The following is a 12,106-nucleotide window of genomic DNA, read 5'->3' as shown; positions in this document are numbered from 1 at the left end:
TAGACAACAACTACGGGAGTCTGTGTCATGTGTTATCATGCAAGCATATTAACCAAGTATGGAAAGTGTTATTCTCACCAATCAACAATAAAAAAACTAGCACGAGCTATTGGACGCTGTGGCGGAACAACTTAAATGGACTATTCACTTTTTAGCAATCATTATTCTGATTTTGTATTTGTGCTTGTTTGCAAACGATCACACATGTTCCACTACATGATAGGCAAACCAATTATTACGTATGGGTACCATGCTTAAAGATGTAATCAAAGAAAACAACCTTGACACATGGAAGTCAGATAACCGCGTAAATTTTGGCCCGCGAAAATAAACCACTTTACGGTATTTGAAATACAATAACCTGTATTTTCCTTCTTATGATTGCTGTAACGTTATATAGCTATGATATCTACTATTGCGTAAGCTATTAATGGCTACCTCGTTCATTGAAGTAAATGATGTGATATCTTGTACAAAGACTAATTATGCATCTTTTGTCAACTTATTTTTCTAATGTTGACATGAAATTGTGTAATTCAATGTTTTAATGTCACATAAAATATCCTATCGACTTCCTACTAAATTTCAGGCAACATGTTAGTATGACGCACCTTACTTTCTTTAGAATATTTAAGAGCATCACAGAACAAAAATTGTATGACTTAAAAAAACACGATTCAGAACCCATGCGAAAACAAAAGAAAATGGTACGCAGATAAGACAAAAACAACAACATTACAATGTAAGAAGAAAGCAACAACCAAAGAAATGCATAGAGAAGTTTTCAGAAAATCCAAAATACAGCAGAAAGTAGGAAAAGGAAGCAATTCAAGTTTCAATATTGTAGCAACGATAAGTTTTGAAGTGAGTCGATAAGTTTTCCGATAACCAAACTATCGACTGGCGATTGTGACGTCATGAATCACGTCTATAGATGACGTCACAATCGTTTGTATGAGGGACTAATCGACGTTAATTTGTACTTTATCAACGACTGTTTTGTACATATATTATGAAACAGGCGTATTTAAATTTAAAGTAATTTAATAGGCGAATTACGTAGTTAAGGTCGTTTCTAAATCATGAATTATTTAGATTAAAATAAGTTCAAAGAATAAACAATACTTTAGATGAACAAACTCACTGAAATTTGGAAATTCGGCTGCTTGTCTTGCGTTCCTATCGCACGTGCATCTCCTAGCTACGAACATTCAGTTGTAAGTTGAAGTCATAGGTTCATTAAATAGGATTGTGAACTCTCACGGGTACGACGAAACACGTTTCCTGTACAGACTGAATTGAATTGCCCGAGTTTGCTATTTCCGGCATTGTTCTATTTTGTTATAACGCCAACACCTTTTACAAAACGTAAGATATGTCCGCCCGATTCGCAGGACGACACCATCTTTAAATTGTACTACATTTGTATCTGTCTATATCCAAGAACAACAGGTTGCAAAGACACCATCTCATAAATCATCCGGGTATGTGAACAGGAGGGAAAATGTACTTGTTTACTTCAATATAATAAACAATATCAAAAGAATGTAACGACAGAATTCTTAGCATACTAACAAATCATATTACACCACAATGCTGTTTGAAACGTACATTTTGACAGTCATGGTGGCGTTGAATTTGCTATCATATTTCATGTATCAAGCAATAACAACAATGTAACATAATTTACATTTAAAACGTTCATTTTCAGAGGAATTCGATGCAAACCTACATTCGAGTTTTGTTCTAACTGTGACAGGTAAGGAGGAAATGTAGCGGTCAAACCGGGGTTCGAACCCGAAACCTCCAAACATCAGCTGGATTGAACTACCTGGTCACCGATGATCGACCTAGTCTAATTCCGCTACATTACAACGGAATAGTAGTGAGAGACACCTTCCCCTAATACATTGAAATCACTCCATGAACTCCATTCGACTGGAATGCTCTGTTGCGAAGGCCTAATGTAGCCATCGTTACTGTACTTAGTAGTTGTATGAAGGCTAACCCTTGATTAGGCTGATACTCTCTTCAGCCAAACGATTCACTGATGAAGCGGTTACATAGACACCATACTTTGTCCATCCAGGCGTGAGAATATCTGAGTGATCTGTCAATAACTGAACGGTTTTTCTGTTACAACGCCAAACGAGACGTAGTACGTTAACATCAATGTAAAAGACCCGAAAACATTTAGATACTCTTAAAGCGATGGATTATATACTTCAAATAATGAATTGCTTGTAGCACGGTCTCCTTTCAAAAGGCATGGGCATGTTCGACTCCACCTGGGGTTAGGTCTCATACCATACGTCGATAACAATGACAGTTTTTATCACACTGTTTAACTAGGGTGCCTGTTTTAAGAATTTTGCATCCATAAGATCCAGAAGATATCTCTGAAATATAAAACGACGGCAAGGTGACTGACCAGTCTGTTTAGTGTCTTCGGCAAGTATGATTTAATGACTTCGCACAGAAGTTAGAGTCATGTCCCAACAAAATACTAGAACGAAAGCTGTCTTAGAGAAATCAATTATCGATAGGACGATAAGCAATATGTAACACGTGTGTGATCCTTGTAGGGTAATTTGGCTTTGCATCACCATCTTAACATGGCACGTCCCTAATGTATGACCCTGGCTATAAGTAAGATGTTCATCTAACCAAAACAAATCAGGACGGGTTTTGATGGGCCCGTTAATGTCAAACCAACCAATGTATTGGTATGATAAATGAATCACTGGGTTAATAAGTCAATCAATTAAATACTATATTAAGTATTTATTTACTGAATGATAATTTGTTTCATACGTTTTATGTATTTATAAAAAAATATTTTTGATATCTCTATATAAGAGTTATCCTCCTTTATCAGGCTTGTTATAAACTATTCAAAGGGAAGGCTAGCGCCTTTCTAACAAACACTACAACATACACGTACAACATATAAACGACAACAACAACACAGAACATAAACGACGACAACAACAAGAACATAAACGACAACAACAACAAACATAAACACAAAGCATAACGAACAAACAAAACAACACAGAACATAAACGACAACACAACAACACAGAACATAAACGAACAACAAACAACATAGAACATAAACGACAACAAAAACATAGAACATAAACGACACAACAACAAACATAGAACATAAAGACACAAACAACAACACAAACACAAACAAACGACAACACACATAGAACATAACGACAAACACAAACAACAACAACAACAGAACATAAACACAACAACAACATAGAACATAAACAACATAGAACACAACAACATAGAACATAAACGACATAACGAACACATAGAACATAGAAAACGACACAACAACAAGAACATACGAAAACATAAACGACAACACAGAACATAAACGACAACACAACATAAAACAAAAACACAACAACAAACATAAACAACAACATAGAACATAAACGACAACACAAGAACATAAACAACAACACAAACACAAACATAAACACACAACAACACACAGAACATAAACGACAACAACAAGAACATAAACACATAAACGACAACAACATACACAACAACATAAACACAACAACAACAAAACAACAGAACATAAACGACAACAACATACACAAACATAAACAACAACAACAACAAAGAACATAAACGACAACAACAACAAGAACATAAACGACAACAACAAAAGAACAAAAACAAACGACAACAACAACAAACGACAACACAAAAACATAAACGACAACACAAACAAAAAACAACACAAAAAACAAACATAAACGACAACAAAAACTAAACGACAAACAAGAACATAAACGACAAAACACGAACATAGACACACAACAAGAAAACGACAACACAAAAACGACACAAAACAAACGAAACAACAACATAGAACATAAAACGGACAACACACAGAACATAAACACAACAACACAGAACATAATAACGACAACAACACAGAACAACAGCACAACAACAGAAACACAGAACAAAACGAAACAACAGAACAACAAGAACAACAACAACACAATACATACACGTTATCAACAACACAGACCATAATCGAAACGACACACAACATAAACGTTATCAACAACATAGAACATAAACGACAACAACACAGAACATAAACGACAACAACAACATAGAACATAAACGACAACAACAAAATACATACACGTCATAAACAACACAGAACATAATCGACAACAAAATGTAGCTCACATAACAGTCAACACAGAAACAACAAAATAGCAACAACAACGAAACAGTCAGAAAAATTGATTTGACAAAACAACCTGTATCGGTATATTAATCAGAGGAGAAGCTTCATAAAAATATAGATTCTATCAAATCATAAACTTCTGCAGTCGTTAGAACTCGTGTGTACAATCCTGTCGATGTTGTGTTTTGTTTTCACATTTTAATGAATAAATCAAATTTTATTCACATTTTAATGGTTTTCCTCGGATTACACTGAGGACCCAGGGGACCTCTCGGCTCCTCATCCTCAATCAGTTGAATTTAACTGTAGCAGTCCTTTTATCTTAGAAGCGTATGGGATGTTGTTAAATGTCGACTGGTTCGGTCGTTGTTAGTATAATGAGATAAGGTATGCTTCAGTAATCTAACAGTATAACCTGGGCAATGGAGTTCACAATATTTCAAAGTAAATGACATTAATATAAGTCAGTTTCCAAAACCAGAAATTCAGACAAACAACGCACTTCATGTAGAGAAGACCATCCTTAAATGTATAATCAGTATTTCAATCTCTCATAACGTAAGGGAGTTAGTTGATAAAGTGTCAGTGTCGAATATAGAGTTATGGCACTTCATTCATCACGTTAGTATGGCGTACAGTAGTTGGTAGTTAAAGGGTTTAAATGAAGTGAATTATAAAATGAAGTGAATTATAATCAACCAAACGTCTTGAAATAAACTTTCTAATTGGTGTTGTGCGCGTTTGGACACTTCTCTGAAGAACCATTTTCAATGAATAGTCTCCTTTCTGACGTTACGCTTTAGACCAATAAATAAGAGTCTACTTTCTGACGTTACGCTTTAGTCCAATGAATAAGTCTCCTTTCTGACGTTACGCTTTAGTCCAATGAATAAGTCTCCTTTCTGACGTTACGCTTTAGACCAATGAATAAGTCTCCTTTCTGACGTTACGCTTTAGTCCAATGAATAAGTCTCCTTTCTGACGTTACGCTTTAGACCAATGAATACAGTCTACTTTCTGACGTTACGCTTTAGTCCAATGAATTACAATCTACTTTCTGACGTTACGCTTTAGACCAATGAATAACAATCCCATTTCTGACGTTACGCTTTAGTCCAATGAATAACAATCCCATTTCTGACGTTACGCTTTAGTCCAATGAATAACAATCCCATTTCTGACGTTACGCTTTAGACCAATAAATAATAGTCTCCTTTCTGACGTTACACTTTAGTCCAATGAATAACAGTCTCCTTTCTGACGTTACACTTTAGTCCAATGAATAAGTCTCCATTTTGACGTTACGCTTTAGATCAATAAATTACAGTCTACTTTCTGACGTTACGCTTTAGACCAATGAATAAGTCTCCATTTTGACGTTACGCTTTAGATCAATAAATTACAGTCTACTTTCTGACGTTACGCTTTAGACCAATGAATAAGTCTCCATTTTGACGTTACGCTTTAGATCAATAAATTACAGTCTACTTTCTGACGTTACGCTTTAGACCAATGAATAAGTCTCCATTTTGACGTTACGCTTTAGATCAATAAATTACAGTCTACTTTCTGACGTTACGCTTTAGACCAATGAATAAGTCTCCATTTTGACGTTACGCTTTAGATCAATAAATTACAGTCTACTTTCTGACGTTACGCTTTATTCCAACGAATAACAGTCTACTTTCTGACGTTACGCTTTAGTCCAATTGGTTGCATAAGAAATTACGTGTCTTACGTTTTAATCAGATCTCCACTGATAATAATGCAGATCCTAATATGCACCAAAACATGCAATTATATGCTATAAAAACCATTGATGCAGTTCCATATATATATATCTGGTTGAGGTAAGGCTTCATTCTCTATTTTAAGAGTAAAAAGTAAACAGAGCGGTTACATCCTAGCCATTACATTGGTTTGATGCATTTTACTTCAATATAGACCAAATAAATATAAGGTGCACACCATCCCTCACCAATCGCTATGACGAGATCGAATACACTATATATAAAATCTAGTTATCGATCTCATCAAACGCTCTTTACGGACGGTCAACTCGGGCAACGTATTAGACAACAGACCGTTACACTGAATACCGAACACCGATTTATAGTATTATTCGCTACTCAAAAGATGTTTCGCTTCATGAACTCCATGTTCAGACACTTGGTCGATGTTACTCATTACTAAAAGGATTATGATATTTTTAGAATATTAATCAACTTTTCCAGTCGCCAGTCTTTAATGTGAATTTATGATCGATTCGCATAGTTTTTTTTTGTAAATGTGTATGATGGATTAATTGGTAACTAAATATCATTAATCCCGTTCAAGCGTTAGAGAGTTACAATACGGGCCGTCCGATACAACTGTTGGCCGGTTACAGTCAGTACCACGCGTCATCAAAAACTAACATCGTCTGTTGAAAAGGTTAATCATGGTTGGAATCAGACTCGCTGTGTTTGTGTTGTTAGCAGTTATAGATTTACTCACTGATTACCCGTACATGACCTACTTGCGCAATTGATGTAAGAAAAGAGAATATAGCATGTTATTCTCTATAAACAGGGGGTTTGTACAATGCCCATGAAACCTAATATCGCTTTTCTTATTGAGTTGTTGTAGTATGTTCAAGTAGTTTAGTGATTATTATATTTTTCATTAGCTTGATGTATTTTCTTTTTGTTTTTCGTTTTCTTTATTTCATAATTCAATTGCTTTTCAATATTTAAAACTATTGCATCATTTGTTGTATATAATCTCATAAAAAGTGTCCATTAATCCAGACCATTTTAATAATTTCAAACCTTTATCTTAATTTGCGTACATTGAGATGTCTTTTGCCATCTATATAGTGATAGAGTAGGTATTACCCTGTCGCAGCGTAATATCCAATAGCAGCGAAATTGGACAAAGATGGACGCTCGTGATATTTGTGGTTCTGATCTGCGATTTTTACATGTCACATGTATATGCTATTATTGTAAGTATGATTGCGTAATTATGTAGAACTTCATAACTCACAACATCAAAAAATATTGTTATCTTTTTACAGCTTAAAAAATGAACAGTGGCAATCTACATAAACTTGTCTTACGTCTTTAGTGATGTCTGCTTATCTTGCATCATCTGCAATATTACAAATAGACGACAACACTTTTGTATTAAAGGAACAATGTGCACTCTCATGAACTCTCTCAGTTAGACTTTTTATGGAGATATTGAAATTGATCGACACAAGTAATCAGAAGCCACATCCCAAGAGAAGGAAAAGTTAACCTCACTAAATATACATGTATATTTAGTGAAATGACACTAGTAATGTGTGTTATTGAAAATCTGTAAGTAAAGAGTGTATATGTATCAATTTTTCTAGAGTGACGTCAACGTATATATATGTATATACGGTATATATCACACAATGTTTTAATCGGAGATGATGACGTCATTTCATATTCAATACGTTTGGTAAAAAATGGAAAATGTGATCCAATCGATATCGAGTACTTTGCTAGTGTAATAAAATACTTATATAAAGTAAACAAAAACAAAGCCCTAACCCTAACCCCTTTATAAAAATGGCATATAGTAATTTAACTTCTATACACAAAATTCATCAGTATAACACAGGAAATGGTACGTGCAAATATATCTTCTAACGATTTGGATCAATAGTAATACTAATAAAAGCAGTTTATGTCCTAAAACCTAGGTCCGTTCAAATTAAGTTCGCTAGGTTAATTTTGTTTATAAAATGGATGTACTGCTAACGGCAAAGGAGGCCATATTAAAATACAACTGCTTGCTGATGTAGCCTACGACTTGTAGATTACCAAGTCTGTTTGCACCATCTTTTTTTCTGTAAGCCTAACTAAATGGGAACGCTATTATGCCTATTGTTGCACGGATTCGTTTTTATAGACTTTGATGTAATTAATAGACTTCAACTAGGTCAACGACAGACTGTCTGCCGCAAGGTTATTTAACAATTCAATTATAGTCATCTGACGTTTCCGTTTTTACTGTGAAAGGCGATTGTGGCTGCAATTCGAAGAAATTCAACTGCAGTGTCTCGTGTTATGGTATATTATCCTGCAAGTAGCATCGGTAGTGTTGGAATACACCTATCATATATATCGCTGTATTCGGCTCAGACGGAAAACAGTTGTATTTTAGAATTGCAGCACATGCGCCGATTCAACCGACCTACTAAGTTGGACATATTTGTAACACTGTTGGCATCTGAGATAGCCCATAGCTCGCCACCTTTGTCTGTCTTTATCCTAGCCAAAATGCAGCTTATATTTTAAGAAACTGACTACATTTTTATATAGAGTTTGTTAGATAATTTCAATGTTCTATTAACAGCCAGAGTCATGCTAAGACGGCCTCCCATGTATGCAGAGTATAGCGTGTATGAAGTGCGAGGTGCGTGTTTTGTGAGACTGCGGTATGTTCGTGTTTTGTCTTCTTGTATATTGGAACTATTGCCCTTTTTATAGTGCTATATCACTGATGTATGCCGCAAATGACACCAAGAAACACACCTCGCCCGGTCACATTATACTGACAACGGGCGAACCAGTCGTCACACTCCCTGTATGCTGAGCGCTAAGCATGAGCAGAAGCTACCATCATTATAGACTTTGGTGTGTCTCGGAACTGGGACAGAACCCAGAGCCTTCCTCACAGGGGCGAACGCTCAACTCAAGGCCGAAAGTGAGGCGAAACATAAAGTCAGTTAGGAAGATGAGAAAAGATAAGATGCTAAATTTAGTTGCCTTTTATGAGGGCCATTTTATCTAGAGCCTATAAGCATATGCTCGAATATGCTAAAAGAAAAAGAAACTCCTTTAGAATGGTTTTAAGACATCTTATTCATAATGGTTTAAGTACATATTTCCATTACGTGAAATTTATTAATAAATAGTAATTTTTTTTTGTATGTCCTAGATCCATTTTACTGCCAAAAGTGTGAGCATTGGTATCATTATATAAGACTGTATTAGTCTAAAAGGTCCACGTTAAATTACTTATATATGTTTTTTTTATTTCCCTAATCTACAAAAATATACATTGACTTATTAACAATTAAAATTTAACCAGGAAGCTTCATTACGATCATCCTCAAACAACTCATTTATTTAATACCGACATTTGGTAAGTAGAAGCTTAGTATCCAGTATTTCAGTTCCAATAATACTCTATGGCAACCATAAACCGGTTACATATTTCAGCATTGGGCACTCACTCCAATTTCAATAAACATCCCAACACAGTTCCAAATCATTTAAGCAGAAAGAAATTAATATTGAATTATATTGCATTCATATTTAATGTAATATGTAGTTGGATGATTTTGACAGAGTAAACCTGAAAAGCATTATTTATAGTAGCTGGTGCGGACATGTTTGCTGATTACACACTATTATCAACCGTATTTATTTCTGACGTAGACCGTATGAAGCCCTCGGGAGCTATATGTATAATACTCGTTATCGCTAACCAATTGTGGCGAAATACGACAACGACGGGAGAGATTTGACAGTAGCGCGTCCCAGGTAAAGTATTGTTGGGTTTCTAAAACTTGAAACTCTTGATGCTTTACATGGGACGCTTGGATACCATAAACATTGATTTATATATCGAATGCGTGGGCGTAATGCAAAAGGGGGCTGTTAGAAGATATATATCTAATGTAGCAATATCGTCTGTAAATATTGCTACTGGACATTCTGTGTGTGAATCAGTCGTGAATCCTATTTACAAGCAATTCATTTCACGGACTTCAATATGTGGGAATGTAAATAAATTTAGCTCGACTGCCAGATAATAAAATATTATCCATGTTACTCAATCTGACTAAGCCTGTACACCAGATAGAGATCAAATTGCGCTGCAACTGAATTGCTTGAGATGTTCAAACACATGTGTCTTCGAAAGCTGGTTTTATCGGAAACTCGAAATAGTATCAGAGAGAGAGATTATATGCTAAAACAAATAAAACACTAAAAGTTTAGCTTTTGATGAACGATTTGCCTCGGCTGAAACAAAATTAGAAAAGAAGCACAAAAGCCAATGCTGTTACATCATATACCCTGAACATGGTTAACGGCGAGATCAGACGACAGGTGAGAACCAGGGATACGCAAATTGTATTCCTTGTAGACAATCTAATTTCATTTAGTTAATAAGAATACACTAGAAATCAATAATAACAAAGAAAATAAATTACCCAACGTTTCAAATTCACTGGAAACGACAATAGAAATTTGTATAGAGATTAGAGGAAAACATGTTGCAATATTAACAATATAATCAGATGGAGATTTTTTATGCTAGAAATATAACTCACCTCAATTACTGTGATGTATCATCTCTTCGGACTAGCTTAGTTATAAACCTGCTCAGTCGAGGCCAAGTGGACAATGGCAAAAGAACAATATAGATCTGAAAGGCGCTGATCAGTACAAAATCTCACTCTGGCATCACAACTGGATTCAACATAATGAAAGCAAGGTTTCCGATGTTCTGCTCATTCATAAAGTAATTGATTAAGTGCACTGATATAATTGTGTTAGTAAAACTGTGCGTGGAATGTTTCTACAATATGTAAGCGTACCTGTCAGCTATATCGCAGAACCGTAAAATGATTTCAGAACTTGGATATTGTAACGGTGCCATATCGGAGTTTGTGAGCCGGATTGGGCATGCGTGACAACGTTGTGGCGGTGTCGGTGTAAGCGGGGGTGGCTACAGTGACTGCCTATACATAACACACGTGCGACGCTAGGCTAAGCTCGCGCTTCGCTCGTGTGTGACCGCCGTGCGGACAAAGCATCGATATACTGCTCCGATCGATTGGCACTTTATGATCGGGAATGATATGGATATACACAGAAACGGGCTGGTTTATGCATAGCCTCTGGTTACATTGATATAATATGATGTAGATAGTAAAGTAAAAAAATAAACACATTACTGATTAGTTTTTTTCTTTGTTCGCCATGTAGGTAAATAAAAGGCAAAAAGTGATACATAACATTACAAAGTATCAAAGGTAACGAGCGTATCAGCCATATCGCCCTCTTCTAGATTCCTATCAAAAACTTATCAGACGGTAGGATACTTAACTTAAAATTAAAATCAAACATACTTCGGTGACAAAAGGACATTTTTGACAAGTACATCACTATCGCAACCTGAATGTTAAGTTTTACAAACCGTACGTCATACTCAAACATACATCGGCGACAAAAGGACATTTTCGACAAGTTTATCACTGTCACAACCTGAATATTCAGTTTTCACAAACCATGAGCTCTCACACTGTATCTATCATGAACCTTTTACCAAAAGTTTATACATCACAATGACTTTATAATTTAGTCCTTACCCGTTCTTCACTCAGAACATAGATACACTAGACGTACAGCATAACTTTATTGGGAAGTTAAAACGGGTTCTCTAAATGGATCAAAACATGACAGCCCAACCACGTTCTAAGCGTACATTATTCAACATGGCGAAAATCGACATTATAACGTCAGAGTCGTATTGCGTTTGTCCGAATATTACACAATGTATGATGCCTGTCTCAAACCCTACAAAACCATTTGCATTCTGAAATTTGTTAATTTCAACTTGGAACCCTCAAACGAGACATTTACTAAGGTAATGAACACTGGCATAGTTTGCCTCTATATTCATATCATATTTATGACGGTTGATGAATTTTTGGGAAAATGCGGTATGTTCGTGTTGTGTCTTCTTGTATAGTGCAAATATTGAGTGCTATATCACTGAAGCATGCTGAAGAAGACCTCAGGCAACGCAACACACCCCACCGGTCACTTTATACTG

General features: G+C 35.6%; 1 protein-coding gene across 2 annotated transcripts in view; it reads right to left on the bottom strand.

Annotated features, from left to right (window-relative positions):
* LOC138329152 (uncharacterized) overlaps positions 1–10,898 on the bottom strand; it is a 43,280-nt gene extending 32,382 nt beyond the window's left edge. Inside the window, exon 1 of one of the 2 annotated variants that reach the window (XR_011209417.1) lies at positions 10,599–10,898. Coding sequence is in view for 1 of the 2 variants with exons in the window: in XM_069275916.1 (XP_069132017.1) it covers positions 1,145–1,211 (67 nt within the window). In the remaining variant the exon portion in view is untranslated. Of the gene's footprint in view, positions 1–1,144; positions 1,471–10,598 lie in introns of those variants that run through there. The other variant, XM_069275916.1, reaches the window with a different exon arrangement.
* Between the last annotated feature and the right edge of the window lie 1,208 nt (positions 10,899–12,106).

Source organism: Argopecten irradians, chromosome 8 (genome assembly GCF_041381155.1).
Source record: "Argopecten irradians isolate NY chromosome 8, Ai_NY, whole genome shotgun sequence".
Taxonomy (NCBI): Eukaryota; Metazoa; Mollusca; class Bivalvia; order Pectinida; family Pectinidae; genus Argopecten; species Argopecten irradians.
Note: the sequence above shows the minus strand (reverse complement) of the source record. Positions and strands in the feature narration are given on the sequence as shown.